The 23,334-nt window shown below is 32.8% G+C and overlaps 1 protein-coding gene across 1 annotated transcript; it reads left to right on the forward strand.

The window, feature by feature from the left end:
* Nucleotides 1-16,539: 16,539 nt before the first annotated feature.
* On the forward strand, nucleotides 16,540-21,800 carry LOC18423109 (expansin-B16). Its single transcript, XM_006827728.4, has 4 exons — nucleotides 16,540-17,051; nucleotides 17,399-17,705; nucleotides 20,183-20,312; nucleotides 20,870-21,800. The coding sequence occupies exons 1-4, from the start codon at nucleotides 16,892-16,894 to the stop codon at nucleotides 21,062-21,064; spliced, it is 792 nt and encodes a 263-aa protein (XP_006827791.2). The 5' UTR covers nucleotides 16,540-16,891; the 3' UTR covers nucleotides 21,065-21,800.
* The last annotated feature ends 1,534 nt before the right edge of the window (nucleotides 21,801-23,334 follow it).

A 23,334-nucleotide genomic window follows, 5' to 3' on the forward strand; every position in this document is an offset into this window, starting at 1 on the left:
TTTTGTTGATAAATAGATTTCCATTATGCCCAATAATAGAAGCGTGCCAAGCTAGCAAATCAATCTTTTTAACGCAGCTCTGATACCCATAAAAATTGAGTCATCTAAACATGGCCTTAGGTTCCAAGTAAACTTGACTTTGCACAATCTCCAAACAACCCTTTAAACAATGTTAAAGTTTTATACATCATTTTTTCAAGGGTATAGTTTATACAAGGCGACAACCTTAAATAATTAAGAAAGACGCACCTCTAAATCATGTCGAAAGATGCAATTCTGGCACTAGAAATCCTATGATAATTTAAAGAATATATTTCCATATATTATGAAATTTAAAGCTTCAAAATAGTATCGAATAGTTAACAATTTTAAAATCTTGATAATGGATTGTTTCTATTACAAGATGCATTATTTTTAAGACTTGGTCTTTTAACATTCATACATTTTGAGATCAAAATGATGAGTTAAAGGGTTTTTAAGCTCATAAAAGGTATTTTATAGTGGGTTTTTAAGGTGCTTCTTACTTCAACAACATAAATCTTTTGCCTTTTTAAAAGATAAAATTTGTTGATTATGAGTCAGGATCGATTTGAGTGAGGGTGTTCTTGTCATAAACACAAAAGAAGAGGACAAGCTTGAGGAGGACGAGGTTACCAAGGCGTTAACCAGGGTTAGTCTCAGTGGAAGAGTGTGACTTATTGTGGATTTGTTCGGATAAGAGGATTTGTGTGTGTCTTCTTTTTTGTCTCCTTTCATGTTAAAACTATTTTGTATACTTTTGACAAATAATAGGGGTGGCAATGCGATTAAATAAATAATATTTAATATATAATATTTAAGGGTGACGTTTCAATAAGGTTGCAACCTCAAACAATCCAATTAAGGCGCACCTCCAAATTTTATTATAACATATAATTTTGGTGTAAAAATTTCTTAAGATTGTTTCAAAATGTATTTTTATATCTAATTATAAAATTTTATATTCCAAAAATAGTTAAAATTATGTAGATCTATAAACATGTGAAAATCTTGACAATGGACAGCCTAGAAAATGTGTTGCAAGATGCAATATTTTTGCAACTCAAAATCTTTTTTTTTACATATTCATACATCTTGATGTCGATATGATCAATTAGAGGGTCTTTCAACATTAAAATAACCTTTTCCGATGGATTTTTGAGGTGCATCTGTAATTCTACATTTTAAAGTTGCAACCTTATATAAATTTTTCCCAATATTTAAATAAATATATCTATATATTTGTAGTTATAATATTTAACTCTCTCTCTCTCTCTTTCTCTCTCTCTCTATATATATTTAACATAAAATGTAAATATATCTAAATATACATTTTTTACATTTTTGGATCAGGTCCAGGTCCAAGTCTGGTCCAGCCAGACCTGACTCGAGCCGTTGCCACCCCTACTTTTGTGTGAACACGCGCACACACATACTCTCTCTCTCTCATATTTTATATTTTTGGGAGTCCTATGAGATTTTATCATCTAGTTGACCTCCTAAGCTTTAAAGGAGGAAAGCTGTCAATGTACTTTTAATTGAAAAATACCTTTCATTGGGCTCACTCTAGAATCATTTTCTTGGATGACCGGATGAGTCGTGCTCTTCATTATCATTATTCGAGCCTTATCTCTTGATTATTCAACGGAGAATGGATTAAGAAATGCATGAACAAAGAGGTCCCACCTATTTGGCATAAGGCTTATTTAGCGTAAGTTTTACTCAAATCAAACTGAGCAATAAACTGGTGAGGGGCTCAATCTAGTAATAATCACCAATCCATCTATTTGGATATGATTTTAGGAAAAGTAAAATAAAAACAATAGTTAAGAATTTGGAATGCATAGAAAATGAACAACTTTATTTAGTTAGTCAAGATTGGTGAAATGGTTAGGTGGGGTGTTGGTTTTGAGCATTTGTTAGTAGACTAAGTTGGTGTCTATGAATGTGGATTCTGATGAGCCCATTGAAGGCGGGTGCGTTTCGAGGTGGTGAAAGACAGGATAAGAAATTGGACCCGGGCCCCACCTTTGGGTCCAATTTTTGGATCCATACTAAGATCTAGATCGGGCCTACCCCTTGGTTCTCGAGTCGGGTCTGGGTCCATTGCCATCCCTAATTTTAGACATGCTGGTGTTTGATGGAACGAGGCATAGGAATGCGTACACATGGAATGCCGCCATGATATTAGGCAGGCCATGAATGGCTATGGTGAAAAAGCTCTAAGATCATCATAGTGCACCCAATGCCCATGGTTAAAAAGGTCTAAGACCAATCACGATCTAATAGGGATGTGGAACGGTATTTTGAGTTCTAAAAAAATAACAAAAACAAGGGTATGCACATAAAATCAAAGAAATAGCAAGTATTTTGTGAATTACTGATAAATGGGATAGTTTTATAATTTCGTGGTTTTTAAGGAAATCTTTTTACGGGTCCTATGCAAATATAATTTGCTTTTGTTTCAAGACTAGTAGGTGCCCTAATGTCAATTGTTATTGGCATATCATAATTAATTTGCGACATTGTTTTTTGGCACATTGTCAACTTAACAAAATTAAGTGGGTTTCTGTCCCATAACACAAATTAGCAGTTGCCACACCAATCGGTCCTGCACAGCCAAAGATAACCTCATCATTCCAATCTCTTAACATACCTCTAATGCTTGCTACTCCTGGGTTTCTCAATGAGCTACCATCAAAATTAAGCTTAAAACATCCCCTAGGTAGTGAACACCATCGACTAACAGGCCTAGTCCTAGGAGAACAAGAAAGGGCTAAACTGACAAGGTTCAGCCTTAACATCCACTTCTATAATATCCCATCCCTCTTTAGTAATCGAGAGCCAAGACCAACAAGTATGAATAATATTATGCAAAATCACATCCAAAGACAATATCTTCTCTTTAAACGTTCGTTTGTTTCTTTCTTTCCACACCTCCCAAAGTGTAGCTACCCTAATAATCTTCCAAATCATTCTCCCCAACTTAGGCAACAATGTAAAATCCAGTTGAGAGATAATACCCATACAATATTGAGGCAAAGTTTCCCTTACACCTAAATGACTAAAAAAGAATTCCCAAATTCTTGATACAAAGCTACATTGTACAAATAGGTATGTTATCAATTCCCCATCATTTTTACACATCAAGCATAAATTTGACAGATATTTTCCTCTTTTGATAAGATTGTCAATAGTCAATATCTTATTTTGTCCAGCTAACCAAATAAAGCATTGAACCTTATAAGGAAGGTATAGGTCATTTCTATACTTGGGCTATCTGTGGAAATGTCGATCTCCAACGATAATTGAACAACAAAGCATACATGGACTTTACTGAGAATATACCATCATAATCAATCTCCCACACTACCTCATCCTCTATACCTCAAATAACATGTACCTCTTCTAACTCAGTAAGCAACGAAGTCAATTGAGACATCACTACTTCAAGGACTCTATTATAAGGTAGCTGAATATTCCAAATCACATGTTCTTGTTCTCCTGAACCTTCATAGATCTACTCAACTCTAGCGTAAGGATTGGATACTCTAGCAAAAAGTTTAGGGTAAGATAGCTTCAATGGCCACTGCCCACTCTACTTATGATGTCAAAAGGATATAGAGGAACCTTCACCAACGCACTACCTCAGATCCCCACGAATACAAGACCTACATAAAAAAATATCTTTCCAAAAAACTGATCTAGATGAACTCTCACCCACATCCCAAAACTGTCTACTTTATACTTAACCTCCAAAACCTTACACCATAGTTGGTCTTTAAAAATAAGACTGTGCCACTACCACTTACACAACAAGGCCTCATTCATAAGGCCAAACTTCCTGATCCCTAAACCCCCTTCAGCTTTGGGCATGCATATTCTATCTCACCTTAAAAGGTGGTACTTTTTCTCCTCACCAAACGATCCATATAAGAAATCCCTCATCATCTTTTCGATCTTTTTAATCACAACATTTGGCATTTTGATAAGTGACATTTGATAAACTGGAAGATTAGCCATACATGATCTTAGCATTTTTACTCTCCTCCTAATGATAAGTATTTCGGCTTCTACAAATCTGGCTTTCACTGAGCTCTTTGAATCACCATATCCCAAACCGATATTCTTAACCGAAAGTTTGATAATGGCAATCCCAAATAAGTGATTGGAAATTTACCAACCCTGCATCGTAGTGCCTTAACCAACATCTTGACCAGTTGATCGTCACAGTTAACCTCTATCAACGATGTTTTAAAAGATTTACTTTAAGTCCAACTGTCACTTCACAACAATTGAAGAGACGACCAATGGCCTTAATGTGCTCCTCATTTGCCTCACTAAAGAGGATAGTATCATCTGCATATTGTAAATGAGAGATATAGGTCATTCCTGTGCAGTCTTAAATCCATTAAAGTTTCCCCTATTAACCACATTACTTATCATCAAGCTAAAACATGTCCCATACAATATATACAAGAACGGTGAGAGGGAGTCCCCTTGCTTGAGACTCCTTAAAAAAATTTTCGGGCAACCATCAATGAGAACTGAAAAATGAGCCGCGGATAAACAACCAAAAATCAAATTCCTCCAATTTATCCTAAATCACATGCTCTTTAGTATTTCCAAAAGAATATTCCATTTAACCCTATCATAGGCTTTCTCCATTATTTCTACTTGAATTGAACTATTTTTTAAGTTTAAAATTTTATAACTAGAAATGAAAATAGATTCTTAAGCCATCCTAAGAATTTTTGACAAAAAAGTTATATCTTATAAAAAAACTTTGGAGATATGCCTTACCTTGATTGTTTAAGATCACAACCTTATGTGAACCGCACCAGTTATTTTGTTTTTGGGTTTTTACAAATTATGATAATTAATAAAAAGAAAGTTTATTGACACTCAAATGAAACCGGAGAATCTAAAAGCCATTATGCTTTCTTTCCAATTTTTATATGTTAGCAAAGAATGGAATGATCATGGGAACATAAGTCTTATCAAGCCAACTGTGTGGGATCGTGTGAAGGCAATAGCTGACCTACCTAGAATGCAAAAGGAATGGAATGATTGAATAAGTCTACCAAAATAAAAGAATGTGACATCTTGGCCATTGGATTAGGTTCGTTTAAAAGAATGGCAATGATGGACTTATTTCTTTATACATAAGGATCCAGTTTTGATGAGCCCGCTTACTCACATGTTCATGTACATCCTCCCTCCATAATCCATCCCAGACATGGATTCTGAACCCAAACTTTAATGAACTATAATCTATAAAGATTGTATACTATGAGACCATTTATTTTTTGTTCAAGAAAGTCACAATTTTTTAGTTATCAGATGTGAAATCTAACATATTAAATTATATCATAGCTTTAAAGAAAAGTTTTTCGGATTTTGTGCACAGTTAGTTGCACATCACCACCGATCCATTTCACATCCAATTGTTGACAATGATTGTGATCTTTTTATATCAAAAGTAAATGGTCTCATCCTATACATTTGTTAATCTATATCCCTCATGTCATAAATATGAGAAAAAAATAAATTTTAAAATTTTAAAATGGTATTTTTCTTTAAAAAAAGGAAAAAATGTTTAGACCATTGGTTTCAAATTTTTTGTTGGGTCCTCATTTTTGCAACCATCTTAGAGATGGATGTTTCATGCTCTAGGATGCATATGCCCTTACGTATCAAATACTTTCCCTATATATAATTGCCCACTAATTTTTATCATGGTAGATAAAAATTGGATTGCACAAAATGAGACTAGTATCCCTCATGCACAAGGGAAAGGTTTCTATACTTCCCCTATTGTATAGAAGATATATAGTCCACGCCAGTTGTTCACTTTAGATCAAGTGAGCCACTGATCGTTTGATCTAGATTTGAAGTCTCAGAGTATTTTATTTTTTCTTTTTTTTACAAATTATATGAATATGGCTATGTGCCATCGCCTAAAATATATATTAAAATATATTTTGATAAAATACAATTACTTAAATACCTTTGAAACTTTCAAAGGCATTTTGGTTATTTTATTTTATTGAGATTTTTTTTTACATGTGCAAGTTTAAGAGACAAGTGGACTCCTAAAATTTGGTGTCAAAACGTTTTGTAGAAAAAACCTAAAAATAAAAAGTATAGAGGCGCGACATTGTGATTAGGGTGTCATCTCAGTCGTTCATTCTGAATGGATGATTGGATAGGGGAAAGTGTATAAGTTTTATACTGTAGACGAAATGTAAAAAGTTTTTAAGGTAAAATCCAACATTAGAGGGGTGATATTTCTTTTAATGTTTTTGTTTTAGAAAAATACGAGATGTTATTTCAAAGTAGTATCTCTTCAAAACTTTAGTCTTGAAAAGCACTAATGGTTTCTAAAATGCGTAGGAGAGTATATTCCCCATTGATCTACCCAAAAAAAAAACAAACAGATGAACAGTTACTAATATATTAAAAAAGCAAGGGGTAAATATTGTCTTGACATGTTGATGTGTTTAAAACCATGAATATCTAATTTATTTTTTTAATTCCTCCAAAAACTATATTTTTCACTATCCCCATTCTACCCTCGCTCAAAATCTCCAACAATCTTTTAATACAAACATTGAAGAATTTTTGTTCAATTTTGAGCACAGTCAGTGGCACACTACCAACCATCAGATTCCAAAATCCTGTGACTAGGCATAATTGCAATCTTTTTATACCAAGATATATGGTCTCATTGTATACAAGTAAATCTACTTAATCATTCATTGATATAGAACCCAGATTGGACCCTAATAGAGGTGTTAAAAACTAGAATTCAAATAGATTTATGTTTCAAATGACTGAAAAATGACTGAGATTGCCTTTTTTTTTTTTTTTTTTCTTAGGTTGGAATATTATCTGAACATTTTCACCAAGGAAAAGCCCACAACCAATGGGTCCTATCAATTCCTAAGTAGCACTTCACACCTCTATTATGGGGATCCAAAAGGTTTTAGACCTAATCCCACAATAGAAACTAGTGTCAGTTTTTTCAATGTCATTTAATGTAGTTTATATATTTTATATGTGGTGTCAAACCCTGATTTTGATTGCATGGCTGCTTATCACAAATTAGCACAATGTCCAATATTATTTTTAATTCAATGTCAGTCACTTTGATCAAGATTGGATACTGGTTGATTCTAAAGACGTAAATTATAGGAATGACATACAATGAGACCTTTACCGGTTTACCTTTTGCACACATTGGTCACAAACACTCCGATCCATTAGAAGTGATTTTTTTAAACTTTGAGTACAATCACTAGGATAACTTTTATGGTTCGACTCTTGTCTAACAGTTTTAAAGATGATTGTGACCTTTGTATAGTTATGGTGAATGGTCTTATTATATAGTAAACTTAAAGGAGGTCAGTGTAGGACCGTAGGCTTTTTAAAGCAATGGCCTTAATCTAGCTATAAATTGTTGTTTCACCACAGGAAAGGCAGCAAACTAATCATCTCGACCATGACATTTATAAAACTAGCAAAAAATAAAAAATTTAAGTTTTAAAAGTAATGCATCTTGTTGTAACACATTATTTAGATTGCGCAATCAAGTGTTCACAAATCTGTTAGATTTGTACAATTTTTTAGAGTTTCAAATTTCATAATTAATGATTAAAATAAATTTTCAACCCCCTATGAAAGATTTGGGCACCAAAACCTTTACTTTCTAAAAAAAATGTCCCATCCACATCTTGTGGATGATTGGAAGGGTGCACAATGGTTGAGATTTCACAAGGCCATATCTAATGGCCAAAAAGTTAATTTTGTATTTATTTAAATATTATATTTATCTAAAATTTGGAATGTAAATTCATTTTATAAAGACAACTAAATAAAAAACCCACATGCCCCTAATTATATTTTGGTCGATATTTGTCAAAGTATTTTTTATTTTTATTTAACTATCTTTATAAAAATGAAGTTAAAACCCAAATTTCAAACAAATATAATTTTTAAAGTAAAAATAAAACTTAAAGAAGCATTAATTTTTGTCCCTTAGACAAGGCTAGGTTCACCTCGAACCATTAACAGGCTTGCTTTCTATTATAAATCCTGTATATAGCAATGTTATCAGGAATCAAGATTGGACTGGCCACCTAATCGGTGAGTAGGGTTGGCAGTGGGCTGGACAGCCCGGCTCTAAAAAATAGGGTTTGGGCTACAAACTATGGCTCAAGGGTTAGGGCTAGTGCTAGTGCCGGCCCGGCAAAAAAAAAAAAAAAATCTTATTTTAAAATCTAATCAAGTTGGACTGATATTTAGAATAATTTTGACTGAAACAGACCCTACACCAACATCATAAAGCTTGTAAAATTGATTCGATTGGCGATAACTTTGGCTAAAAGTTCAAACTTCGAAGTTCGGTCGCAACCAAAACCCAAAACAGTTGGACTAGGAAATTTGGGAGGTCGCTCGTGGAATGTGTGCACGCTCTCTGAAGGTACTTTTTGCAGAAATCAAAGTGCTTTTTGTACATTTCCACATAAACTAAGGTTTTTTTATATGCAGGTTTAAAGAGGAGTTTGACCTTCAAATAGTGAAAAGCTTTTCTGTTTCTTTGGATGAAATACTGAAAAGCTTTGCCTACAGGAGAGGAAGCACGAGGCCATTCTTCTGTGTTTTTTTTTCTCCCTTTTCTCATTCTCCCTAGAAAAGTATTACAAGTGCCCGAGACTTTTTTATTCTTTATGCTAAGTGCCTAAGACTTTTGCAGGAATACAATGCCCAAGATATTCTCTCTCTAACCTTCTCTCTCCAAATTTGGAAATGCTTCTCTCTCTCTCTCTCCTTTGGAAGTGCTTTTCCTTAAATTATAACAAAAGCTAACATCCACTCTCTCTCTTGCCTTTGGAAATGCAGTTGTAAAACACATAAAAAACCCAATATCATATCTCTCTCTTTCTCTCTCCTCTCTCTAATTTAAAAGTGTTAGGAAAGGGTCTGGGTTGGTAGCACCCAATTACCACACTGTGGTTTTCAAACACCACCCGCTGAGACCTTCAAAAACGCCAACTCCCTTATCTACATTTAAAAAAAAAATAAAAAAGAGAGAAGAAAAAAAAAAAAAAAAGAAAAGAAAGAAATAATAAAAAAAAAAAGAGGGTAGGAGCCTGTATGCCCAAACAAAATAAAAAATAAAAGTGTCAGTACAGTATAATTTATAACAAGGAACTGGTTTTTATATGTCCCTCAACCGATACTATTCTGGTGCGGGCTCTCTCGAATACCTATTTTTGTTGTAGACCCGGAGTCCAAATTCGTAGAGATCAATAATCTATACACTATGATAATCATGAATATAAAAAATAAAATTTTAAAATGTTTTTTTAAATTCTTTCAAGAATTTTTTGTTGTCGAGGTTCATCTTAAAGATAAAAGTTTGGGAATCAGCAGGCTAGTGAGTATGATGACCCACAAAACACTTTTCCATTATAAAAAAATCCATTCTCTCTCTCTCAGCTTTAGAATTATTCCTATTCAAGGGTGCCTTATGCGAACCACCTTTTAATAATGTACCCGTTTGTAATTATTCCAACTCGACACATGTACTTCTTTAAGAATATATTTTGATATGGTTGTAGCCCTATCTAAATAAGTAAACCTTCACCTTATAACTCACCTTGTAGCTCTGGTGTTGGAAAATCTTCAAATCAATCATCTCGGCCTTGATGGTTATGGTTGTGAAAAAGAAATTAGGACTTCAAACTCTAAAAATAATGTATATTGTAACACATTATCTAGACTGACTATTTTGCTTTAAGAATAAGTGTTCACATATCTGCAAGATGTATACTGTTTTTTTAGTTTCAAATTTTATAATCGGCTTTAGAAATTGATTTTAGAGCTATCATAAAGATTTTTTGTGCCCAAAGTGCTTCTTATCCGAGGACTCGAGATATGGCTTTACTTTGTTTTCATAAAGCCTAGGCCCTATAAAAACTGCATCCAAATTAAATAAAAAAATGTAAGGATAAAATGTTCAATAATCATCCTTCTTTGGTAATTTGATGAGCGAAAAAGTTTATATAAGGATGCTACCTTATTATGTAGAACTACGGATGCCCCTCAAAAATCCATCAGAAAAGGTAGTTTTAATGTTGGAAAACCCTTTGATTGATCATCTCGACATCGAGATGTATGACTATGAAAAACAAAAAGATTTTAAGTTTAAAAAATAGTGCATTTTACAACATATTATCTACACCAACCATTTTCAAGATTTTCATGTGTTTATAGATCTACTTGATTTTAACCATTTTTTTAATTTAAAATTTTATAATTAGATATAAAAATAGATTTTGACATAATCCTAATAACATTTTACATCAAAATTATATACCATGATAAAATTTGAAAGGCATCGTACCTCTACACCTACGGAGGCGTCCTTATGCCAACTGCACCCTCTTATGAATTACCCAGGAAATAATATTAGACTTCAAAATATCAATCGAATTAAAATATCAATCAACGCGTTGTGTATTGTTTGTGAGGCCTACTCTACTATTGAAGCATGTATCATGAAATAAATTAATGATTATCACCATCGGTCATTATTAAACTCCTTTAAAGGGAAAGGAAGATGCCACTTTGGAGACAATATACAAAAGATGAGCTCTTTATATGTATTCATGCTGACAAATGTCTAGACTTTTGATCGATCATTGAGAGTGAGTAGAAAATCATCTCGGGCATTAATTATATAGATGCTGCCGGTTGGTGACATTGCTATGGACTCACTCATAAAAAATGTTATTGGGATCCGATCAGTTATCGAATCGGTGATGGGTCTGGTCTAATCAAACCACTTCAGCAGAAGGCTGAATCAGTTGAAATGAAATGTCAAATATATATATATATATATATATATATATATATATATATATATTCAAAAGTATAAAAATATTGAAAAATTGCTCAAATTTTATTGTGGACCTAAAAACACATGAAAATTACGTGCACAAACAAATAATGGAAAGGTTTCCAAGGGATTGGACAGGAGAACACATGAATGAGAAGAAAAAGGTTATGACAAAAAAAGAGAAGAAAAAATGACAAGAGAGTGAGGAAAAAGGAGGCAGCTGGTCTTGCTTTTTTTGTAGTCTTTTTCCCCCGCAAAATGCGCCATCATCATCGGACCTTTCTTTTACGGTGCGGCTTGTGTAAGGCTGACTTCCAAATACTATCAAAAGATTGTTTTAGTATGGAAAGTCTTTATCATAACCTAAAAATTTATTATTATATTTAATTATAAAATTTAAAGTTTTGAAAATAGTGTCGATCAAGTAGATCTATAAACACTTGAAAATCTTCAAAATTAACAGAATAGATACTGCATTATAGATTAACTATTTCTAAGATTTAAAATTTTTTTTTTTTTTTTTTTACATCGATGTATCTCAATGTCAAAATACTCATAATTTAGGGTTTGTTAGCATCATAACAACTTCTCTAACTGAAATTTTGAGGTGAGCCTCAACCTTACATAAACTTTTTCCTTTCTTATATTACGAAAATCTCGTTTGATTAATTTTATTGTATGCTAAGAAAATGCATGGCCACCAAAGAGATATTTATTTATATCCCTATTGTTTAATATAATACAAAGTCCATGGCGTGGTTATGGATCTATAACCTTTTGGCATCGTATTAGTAAACAAGAGTTGATTACACATTGGTGGTCCAAAGGAAGTTGATAACGTATATAAAAAAATTGAGAGAGAGAGAGAATCAAATTAACTCAATTTATTAATGGAAAATGGTTTGATAGATCTGCAGCCCTATCAAAAAAGTAAAGCATCTCCTCACAAGCCATAGACAATTGCAATTCAAGCATTGAAAATCCTTTATATCAATCATCCCAGCTTGAACATTATGGTTGTGAATAAAAATTAGGATTTCAAACTCTAATATTGTAACAAATTATCTAGACCGTTTATTTCACCTCAAAAATAAGTGTTCACAAAACCACAAGATCTATACCTTTTTTTAAGTTTCAAACTTTATTATCGGTGTTAGAAATTGATTTTAGAACCATAATAGAGATTTCCATTGGCAAAAGTACTGTTTGGACGAGGATTTGTGGTGAGGCTTTATTTTGTTTTCATAAAGCCTAGGCCTTATAAAAACTTCATCCTTTATTTATATCCATTGGCAGGGAGCATATAAGCTTTTTGCTCAATTTAGCTTTCAAGAACATGATCGTAGTCCCCCTGCATATGGATATTCAGATCAGATTATCCTGTCTCACTTATGTACCAAACTAGCATATAATCAATTTAAAAAGGATATTAGCATGCTTTGATCCTTTCTTTTTTAACATTCAATGATATCGAGATCATAATTAGTGTTCAACAATGACAAAATAATAAACAACCATGAGAAATGAAAAGAAGCATGTGTGGAACCAATCAAATGCATGCACATGTAATCGACCACATAGACAAATAAATCAAATCTCTCTCATCATATGCATCTCAGGGGTGGCAATTGACTCGGATCCGACCCGGGATCCAATCCGGGTTTGAGTAGGGGTCCAAAAATTGGACCTGGCGAGTTGGGTCTAGGTCGAAAGTTTGGACTCGAACTGTATTTGGGTCTGGATCCGGGTCGGGTATGGGTTCGGTAATATTTTCTAGGTCCCAATATATGAAATACATTTAAATATAATTAAATACATAAATATTTTAATTTTTGGGTCCCACATTATACTTTTAGGTCCAGGTCTAGATCCATTGAATTCGGGCATGATACAGGTCCCATATCATTTTTGAGGTCCGATCCTGCATCTGGCCCGACCCGACCCCTTGCCATCCCTAATGTATGTTTCTCATTCTCTCTACAAACGTATCTCTCATTTTCATCAACACTCTCTCTCTTAGGAATAGGCAAACGCCATTTAAGTTTGGATGTACCACAAAAATGTAACATATATTTCATATATTTTTATGAGGATCTTGAGTTTGTGCGTCTATGTTACAATATGAGCCTGATAGCTCGGATTTAATAATTTGGAAGGCCCAAGTGTGGAGGTATTGACATCATTTTTATTTTGCATAAGAGTTTTAACACTTTTTATTGTGCATTTGGATTTTGTGTACCTCCCCACAAAATTTCAGCTTAAAAGGATTATATAAAAATGAAATAGTGATGTGACACACAAGCACCATTCAGTTAAACCAAGCCTCATCTACTAGCAACAAATTTTAAATTTTATTCAATGACTATATTTTTTTAAAACAAAAGTATATAATGAGACTATTTACCTTTGGTACAAAGTGGTCACAATAAATCTTGACTATTGGATATGAAATTGGGTGGTTGCATTTATTTCATTGACCAAACTCAAAGTTCAAAAAAACTATATCAATATCGTTTGAAATTGAAATTGATCAATCAATATATTTATTACTATTGTTAATGGTTATTATTATTTATTTATTAAAAAATTATCAAAATGCTTATAAGAGGTGAAATATGTGACAATTAATAAATTATTATTGTTATTATAATTATATATTATTATCATCAATAAAATTTATATATTAAGTTAAAAAAAAACATGGATGACTAATGTATGGGTTTGGCATTTTGTAAAATAAAGAGATCAAATTTGTAAAAAGAACAAAAAAATATATAATTAGAGGGATAATGGTCCCAAACTCTAAAACTTGAAGGGGTGCAAGGGATTTTAGGTAACCCATGACGTTTATAGGAATGGAAATTTCAGGGAGGAAGATAGATGTCATTTTCCCAAAAAGATAATGTCTCGAGATTGAATAGAGTCTATATTTTTTTTGATTTGTTCGCTTCCTTGATTGTTTCTTTATATCATGTGTATGAGGAAGCTAATGATGTTGATGATACTCTTGCGAAGAGAGGTATAACCTTTTACTTTTTGGTCGTTGCTGATGATGGAATTTCTTTGTTGTAATTTCTTTAATAAAAAAAGTTTGATAAAATGTCGTAAAAAAAAAAAATCTAATTGCTAGAAAATTTAAATTTTAAAATAATAGTCTAATTATTTTAGGTAGTTCCTAAAATTTCAGATTTAAAAAGAGAAATCTCATCCAAATATGTCATCCACCCAAGGAAGTAAGTGTATGTAATGCTCCTGCCCAAGGAAGCAAGCGGATAGTATGCTCCTGCAGGAGCATTACATAGACGCTCGTGATATTTCCCTGAACATTGAAAAGCAATCGGCTTCTTATGTGGACTGTAGAATTCCTCAAGGAAATCGCCGGGACTTGCCTTTTGGGAGGCGGCACGTGCGTCGTTCACTTTGACACGTGTGGATACAACGAGGAAAGTGGACCAAGTGTAAACGCAACGGCCCAAACTGTCTCCTTTTTTAAAACTTTTTATTTTTTATGTAGACCCAACTTCCCACCAACCGTTTTATGCACAAAAATCTAATAATCCAAATAAAAAAAAAATGAGAAAACAAATTATTTCCATTAATTTTCTCCAATTTTCGCATAAAAAGGGAAATTTTTTTAAAATATTATTACAAATTCAAAGAAATAAATGTATTTTATCTACTCCAAAATCCAAAGTCCAAAGTTTGCATTAAAAAAAGAGTATTTTATTTATTCTAGTATAAAAAGGGGAACTTTTTGAAAACGGTTTTAATATTAGTAAATTTTAGGATTTTGTGTTTTGTATTTTATTTTTTGATCTATGTTTTTGTATTTTATTTTTTGATCTATGTATCGGATTGAGCTCAAGTTTAGCAAAATTGATACTAATTACCTAACCAAAATACCTTTAAAATTTAATGAAAAATATAAATGCCAAAATTTAAAACTTAATCATACATAAAAAATAAATTAAAAAATACTTATTATAAAAAATAAAACTCAAGTATCAAATATAAAATATTCAAAACTAGAATTTTAAAAGTAAAGAGGAATTTTCTATTTATTTTATTAGAAACATGGTTTGTCTACTTGTAGAGGAAAATATTTTAGTTCATTTTTATTTTTGAGAAAGAAGGTATTTAGATATATGTGAAGTGAGTATACACTTTGAAGAGGAAATATGACGAGGCAAAAAAAGTTAATCAAGACTCCAATTTATTGAAAATAGAGTCGGAGACCTCAAAAAATCGAATTGGCATCAGAAACCGGCCAAGGGCTGGTTAAAAGTAACTAACAAACCGGCTGGTTAGATCGGCCTAACTGGTCAAATTCCAGCCAGTTAAAAAAGCATTAAAAAAAGAAAAATACAAAAAAATCTAAATTTTTTATGAAAATCATATTTAAAGCATGATTAAACAAAACACATCCCAATAAATTTAAAAATTAGTACAAAATGAATCTTAAAAAAATCTATTTGTGTCTTAGGGTATTTTAAATTTTTTTAAAAAAAATAAAAAAATGTAAAAATAAATATGGATGGCCAAAACACTTTCCAAAATAATAAAAAAACATTTAGAAGCACATTATAAACAAATCCATTATTTTTTGAGATTTTATATCTATTTTTTTTTAATTTCTCGGGGGATCACTCGACCAAAGTTAGAACCGGCTATTCCGATTTAACGGGTCGATTCCGATTTGAACCGGATGATATTGCATTTACCGGTGTGAACAACGACCTTTGACAAGTGAGAGAGAATGAGTTTTTAGAGAAATAATGTGTTTTTTAAGAGAGAGAGAGAACGTCAACAATAGAAAGCCCTCTATTTTTGGGTAATTGAAACAAACCCAACCATTTACTTTCTTAGTTTGGGGTGCTGTTTTCATTATTATTCTTATATTTTCCATGCATTTTCTGTATATAGACTAGAGTCTCAAGGCAGTGAGAGAAAAACCCTGAAAAACATGTGAGAGAAATTCATTTGTTTACTGGGAAAATGATATTTATCCCCTCCCCAAAACATTCATCTTTAATAGTCATTTAGGTTCACCAAAATCTCTTCTACTCCCTCAAATTTAAATTTTTAAGACGGTTAGCCGCCTAATTATATTTTGTTTTGTTTTTTTTTACAAATTTGGCCTATTTATTTTACAAATTTTTCCCTTCCCTTTCTATTGTGTTGCCTAAAACTAATCTTACTTTTGCGGATCCCACTCGATAATTTTAGACATTAAAAAAAAAAAAGAAGATTTTTTTTACATTATGACCTATTTTAGAATTATATCAATATCGTTTGAACTTGAAAAATGATTAATCAAGATATTTGTTACTATTGTTAATGGTTATTACTTTTTATTTATTAAAAACTTTATCAAAATACTAATAAGAGATGACAATTTAACAATTAATATATGATTGTTGTTATTATTGTTATTATTATAATTATTAATTTATTATAATTTATTATCATAAATAAAATTTATTTATCAAGTCAAAAAAAAAAATGGATGACTAATATATAAGTTTGCCAATTTGTAAAACAAAAAAATCAAATTTGTAAAAAAAACAAAATATGTATATATATCTATAAATAGAGGGCTAATGAAGTTTAAAACTTGCTGAGTTCAAGGGAGGGGTTATTAAAAATGAAAATTTCAGGGTAGGGGATTAGACGTCATTTTTCGTTTATTTACATTTTCTCTCTCTAAACTCGAGTAAAAATTCGAGAAGCAAATATTTTCTCTCTCTAGAAGCTCGAGAAAAATAGAAAAAAGCCGTTTAGAAACGGTTTCTCTCTCTAGAAACAGGGTAGAGAGAGAGAGAGAGTTGATAACGAGGTGGGGAGAAGAAGAAGACTGAAAATCTTCCAAAGACAAGAAGTGTCGGCAGCCACTGCGCGCCATTAACGCCACAAAACCGCCCATAAATACCACCTCTCAACCCACCCAAAACTACCACTCCTTTCACAATGTCTCCATCTGTGAGGACCCATTGCTCTCTCTTCTTCTTCTTCTTCTTCTTCTTCTCTTTCTCTCTCTACTCTGCTCAAAACGCCCCATTTTCCAGCGCACAATGGCAGCAAGCCACTGCAACCTGGTATGGTAGCCCTGATGGCGATGGAAGTGATGGTAAGTCTAGAGAGAGAGAGATTGTAGTCCTTTTCATGAAAACAGCACCCATTGCGGGCAACAGAGAGACAAAGAGGTATTTCGAAGAGAGAGAAAGTGAGAGTAGTTCTTACAAATACCCATAGAGAGAGAGTGTGTGATTCTTTTCAGAATCACAACAACAGAGAGATAGAGAGAGGTAATTTTAGAAAAAACCCAGAGAAAGAAAGTAATGTCAGAGAGAGAAAGAGCCTTGCACTCACATTAAGTCAGAGAAAAGAGAGCTCTCTGCATTTGCATTAAGTGGGAGAGTTTGAAGTAGCTAAAATGGATCATTCATATGCATTTGTGTGCTTTGTTTTGTGAAGGTGGAGCTTGCGGCTATGGAACACTTGTAGATGTGAGGCCACTGAAGGCTCGAGTCGGGGCGGTGAGCCCGGTCCTCTTCAAGGCTGGCGAGGGCTGCGGCGCCTGCTACAAGGTGAAATGTCTCGACACGAACATGTGCTCGAGGCGGGCCGTCACCATTATCGTCACCGATGAGTGCCCGGGTGGATACTGCTCCGGCGGGAAGACACACTTCGATCTGAGCGGCTCCGCCTTCGGGCGCATGGCCGTCGCCGGGAATGGCGGTTCACTGAGGAACCGAGGCGAGATTCCGGTCATTTTCAGGAGGTGATTTTTTTTCTTCTCTCTCTAGACATGGTTTTGAGGTGTTTGTTTGAAAAAGGTTGGGAGTGAGTTCTCTGTTTTTTTTGGTGGTAAATTTATTTATTTTATTTTGGTTTTCTATTTTCTTTCTTGGTTTAGTAATGTATTATGTTCCCCAAAATGGTTTTTCGTTGTCGAGTTTTCACTTAGTTTATTTGGTTTTCTTTTTACTGTTAATTTTTCCTGATTTATGTTTTTTTTATTTATTGATTTTTCCAAATTTAGCTTATTCCATTTGGTTTTATGGTTTTTTTGGGTACTAATTTTTCCAATTTTTTTTTAATTTTCCCAGTTTATTTGGATTTTTATTTATAATTTTCCCATGGTTTATTTGTGTTTCTAGTAGAAAATTTTCCTACTTTATTTGGTTTAATTTTCCTAGTTTATTTGGATTTTTATTTATAGTTTTCCCATGATTTATTTGTGTTTTTAGAAGCAAATTTTCCTACTTTATTTGATTTATAGGGTTTCTTGAGTTTTTGACCGAGAATGCTAATTTTGGTTTTCTAGGGGTAATTTTAAATTAATTATTTAGATATAAACTGTATTTGGGGCCACTTTTTAGTTAGGTTTCTTAAGATTTTTATTATATATTTTCTCATAGTAATTTTTTTTATTTAGAACTTTTTTGTTTAGGTAAATAGGAATATAGCGAATTTTCTAAAGTAAGAAGAAAAATAGCAAAGTCTCTCCTATTTGATGGCTAGATTCTTGTCATTTAAATTGGTGAACTGGTTTTGTTGTGTGTGTGTGTGTTTCTTTTTGGTTTTACAATTTTTTTGAAGGGTGCAGCTGGCATACGAATTCATCTGTAGCTGTAGAGCTAAGGTGCACATTCAAATTAAATTTTATCATGATATATAATTTTGATGTAAAATATTTTTAGGATTATCTCAAAATCTATTTTTATGTTTAATTATAAAATTTTAAATTTCAAAAATGGTTAAACTCAAGTAGATCTATAAACACATGAAAATCTTGAAAATTGATGGTGTAGATAATATGTTGTAAAATACACTATTTTTTATACTTAAAATCCTTTTATTTTTCGTGGCCATACATCTCAACATCGAGATGATCAATCAAAGGGTTTTTCAACATTAAAACTACCCTTTCCGATGGAAATTTTGAGGTGTATCCATAGTTTTACCTTATAAGGTTGCATCCTTATACAAACTTTTTCCTTTTTTTGAAACTCCATAACAAACGAAGTCAAAAGGAAATTTGTCGAAGATGAACTATTTGACATGTCACTTTTTTAATTTTATGTAAAAGAATTTCATCTCAAGACACATGAGCATGAAGACATATAATCATGTGCAATCATGAGCTAATATATAAGTTCAACCCTACGAAGTAAGTAAAGCATCACCTCATAACTTATCAATGATTACAATTCAAGTATCGGAAAGCTTTTACATCATCTCGACTCAAACATTAAAGTTATAAAAAAAAATTAGATTTCAAGCTCTAAAAATAGTGTATGTAATAACAAATTATTTAAACCATCCATTTTACCCTAGAAATAAGTGTTCACATATGAGAAAGATTTGTACCATTTTTTTAGTTTCAAAGTTTATTATTGGTGTTGAAAATTGATTTTAGAGCCAACATAGAGATTTATTTTGCCTAAAGGTTTTTTGGGGATTTGAGGTGAAGCTTTATTTTGTTTTCGTAAAATCCTAGACGGTATAGAAACCTCATCCTTTAATAAAATTTCCCTTAACTAATTATTTGTACTTGTAGGCTTATTATTATAAACTTTTCCACCATTATGGCTAGAAAGTTCTTACTCATTGTTTATGGGTGCGGTTTCAATAAGGTTACAACCTTAAACAATCCAATTAAGGCGCACTTCTAAATTTTATTATAACATGTAATTTTGGTATAAAAAGTTCGTAGGATTATCTAAAAATGGTATTTTCATATCTAATTATAAAATTTTAAACTCCAAAAATAGTTAAAATCATGTAAATCTATAAAAAATGTGAAAATCTTGAAAATGGACGGTCTAGATAATGTGTTGCAAGATGCACTATTTTTACAACTTAAAAATATATTTTTTTAACATATTCATATATCTTGATGTCAAGATGATCAATTAGAGGGTCTTTCAACATTAGAATAACCTTTTTCCAATGGATTTTTGTGGTGCATATGTATTTCTACATTTTAAAGTTGCAACCGTATATAAACTTTTCCTTTTATTTATTTATACAATATGACTATTTGATTTTTAAGTCATCATCACCGTTGCCTTTGAATGTGAAATTGTGCGGTTAAACTTGAAGTCTTAACTTAAAATTATAACTTGAATTCCGTGACACATTTTAAGGTGTAAAATTTCACATCTAACAATTATGGTAATTACAACTTTATTGTACCAAAAGTAGATGGTCGCAAAGAGTATAATATTTCTATTTATTTATTTTATTCAACAGAACCAAGTGCAAGTATCCAGGAAAAAACATTGCCTTTCATGTAAATGAGGGATCAACAGAGTATTGGCTCTCACTATTGGTCGAGTTTGAAGACGGGGATGGTGATGTTGGATCCATGCAGATCAAAGAGGTATGTTCACTTCGTTGTTATTGGAAAAAGGAAAGCATTTCTATTTTCCTCCACACATAATTTTACATATATTTTATGTGCTTAGAGACCCACATATGTCTAAACAGTTGTAGTTGAAGGTGAGTCGAAAACAATGATACATAACTATGCTACTCAACCATAACTAATATGTAAAATTATTATCAATTTACTCTTAGATTTTTTTATTAAATATATCCCCAAACATATATAAATTTAGAGTATAAGTGTGTGGAGTCTCATGAAAAATCTACCAAAAATTTCCTTTACTTTGTTTCAGTATTTCAAAATCTTGGTAAATGTGGTAGATCCTTCACCCCACAAATAATATAAAGTCGTAACTAATCTTTCTAATCAAGCAATCGTTTTTTTTACTAAATGAGTAAGCAATTATCATCATCGTTTATTTGATCCTTATCACAATTATTTGAGCTTGATTACACGAATCTTAATTTTAACATTTATGAAACAAATGTGGCTAAAATTTTAAGGGGCATGGAACCTAACACAACCATTTTTTTTTTTTGTTTTTTGTGCAGGCCGGTTCAGGGACATGGTTGCAAATGTCTCATTTGTGGGGGGCAACCTGGTGTTTCGTGGGGGGTCCACTTTCAGGTCCCTTGTCTGTGAAAATAACGACTTTATCAAGCAAAAGAAGTCTCTCTGCAAGGGACGTTATTCCCCGTAACTGGTCTCCCAAGGCCACTTACACTTCTCGCCTTAACTTTTTCTAATATTTTCTGAAGTACCCCTCAATCACAAAAAAACTAAAAAACAAAGAGAGAGGGGAAAAAAGGAAAAGGAAAGTAGCCGTTGGGATGTTTTCAAGTAGTCGTTAGTCAAGTGAGCTTGTAGCCGTTGAACTAAGGGATCTAGACCCCTCTCTCTCTCTCTAGAGACCCACTTACCTTACAACAATCTCTCTCTCTCTCTTACTTCAATCTTATTATTAAGTGGACTCTCTCTCTCTCTCTCTTACTTCAATATTATTATTAAGCGAACTCTCTCTCTCTCACCCCCCTAATTTGGGTCTCTATCCCTGTTTTGGGTCTCTCTCTCTCTAGGATTCTTATTAAGTGGGTTCTCTTCTTTTTTTAGTGCAACCAAAACCCTTGGCCCCTAGTTTTTCCTTAGTTTCTCCATTTTGGGTCTCTCTCTCTCTATCTCTAACCTTGGTTTGGGTGTCTCTCTCTCTAGGGTGGGGGTGAGTGGTCCCAAACCCTTGGCCCTTGTGGGGGTGTGAATGGTCCCAAACCCTTGGTCCTTGTTGGGCTTTTGTTTTTAGTAATAGGCACCTTTTCTAACCTTGGTCTCTCTATTTTTTGGGGTTTATTTGTGGGAATAAAATAAGGTTTTGGGTTTTGGATTGTTGTTAAAAGGTTGTAAAAGTTTGTATTTGATGCCGGCCCTCCTAAGGAGCGAGCATGGCCCTTTGCAATGTTCAATGAAGTAGCATTTGTCTTTCCTTCATCTTCCCTCTCTTTGTGTGTGGAAAAAGCTAACAAACACTGACTGCTAACGAGTACTTGATCTAAAAACAATACAAACTAAGGGTCCAAATGTTTTTTTATTGGAATTATTATTTTTAGTTTTTAAAATTTACTTATTTTTATTTTCATGATCTCCTTGTTAGAGATTGCATGTTCTTAAAAGTTAAGTCCAAAAATCTATCTAAACAATAAATTTATTAATAGGCCTGGATTCTACATATGCAGGCTTGACTGCATAGAAATTGGGTCCTATATATATATATATATATATATATATATATATATATATATATATATATATATATATATATATATATATATATATATATATATAGAAAGAGAGAGAGAAATAAATTAATAACCATGACCAATCTTTTTGCTTGTGTTGAAAGAGAGTGACCGCTTAATTAATAAACATGAATCTTTATGTTTATTTATGGAGTAATCATCCTATGAGACCTTCCTACACCCATGTGTGTAGGACTTCAAAGGATCACCATTAAATTCGGTATAGATCATTTAGGGTCCTATACACATGGGTATGGGAGATCTGATCCTTTGAGATCCAACAAACATAGGTGTGGGAGGGTCTCATAGCATCATTACTCTTATTTATGAGTGAAAGAGAAAGACTTGAGGTCCTACACACATAGGTGTGGGAGGGTCTCCTAGCATCATTGCTCTTATTTATGAGTGAGAGAGAAAGACCTCAAGTCATACACACATAGGTGTATTGGAGGGTCTCATAGCATCATTACTCTTATTTATTATGAGTGAGAGGGAAAGACTTTATGAGTGAGAGAGAAAGACCTACTTTATGAGTGAGAGAGAAAGACATGAGGTCCTACAAAGGGTCTCATAACATCATTACTCTTATTTATGAGTGAGAGAAAAAGACTTTATGAGTGAGAGAGAAAGACCACTTAACAATCATGAGTCATTTTATGTGCGTGCATGTGAGAGAGAGTGTATTTAGGAATCGAGCTTGGTCTCAAGTTCTATTTCTATGTAACCTTGTGTGAGAGAGAGTGTCCAATTATTAATAAACATGAATCCTTATGTTTGTTTATGGGAGTGTGCATGAATGAGAGCAAGGTTTGAAAATTCAACGATCTGGAACGGAAATTGTCAACATATCGAATTTGGAACGGAAATTGTCAACATCTCGGGACATATCGGGATCTGGAGAGTGTGTGTTTAGGAATCGGGCTTAGTCTCAAGTTCTATTTCTATGTAACCTTGTGTGAGAGAGAGTGTCCAATTATTAATAAACATGAATCCTTATGTTTGTTTATGGGAGTGTGCATGAATGAGAGCAAGGTTTGGAAATTCGACGATCTAGATAAGAAATTGTCTTAACATATCGGGATCCGGTTGGCATTTTCTACACTTGAATAAATACATGTTAGCATGAGGCTTGCCATGTGCCAGCAGTGAGTTGGGTGGCTAAGCCTTTTATAAAGCCATTTGTTTCTCTAAATGCCCGATGTGGGGTTTTTTTTAGGTTCTTCTGT

The sequence above is a fragment of the Amborella trichopoda genome, chromosome 7 (genome assembly GCF_054954075.1).
Source record: "Amborella trichopoda isolate Santa Cruz 75 chromosome 7, AtrichopodaSantaCruz75HAP2 v2.0, whole genome shotgun sequence".
NCBI classification, from domain to species: Eukaryota; Viridiplantae; Streptophyta; class Magnoliopsida; order Amborellales; family Amborellaceae; genus Amborella; species Amborella trichopoda.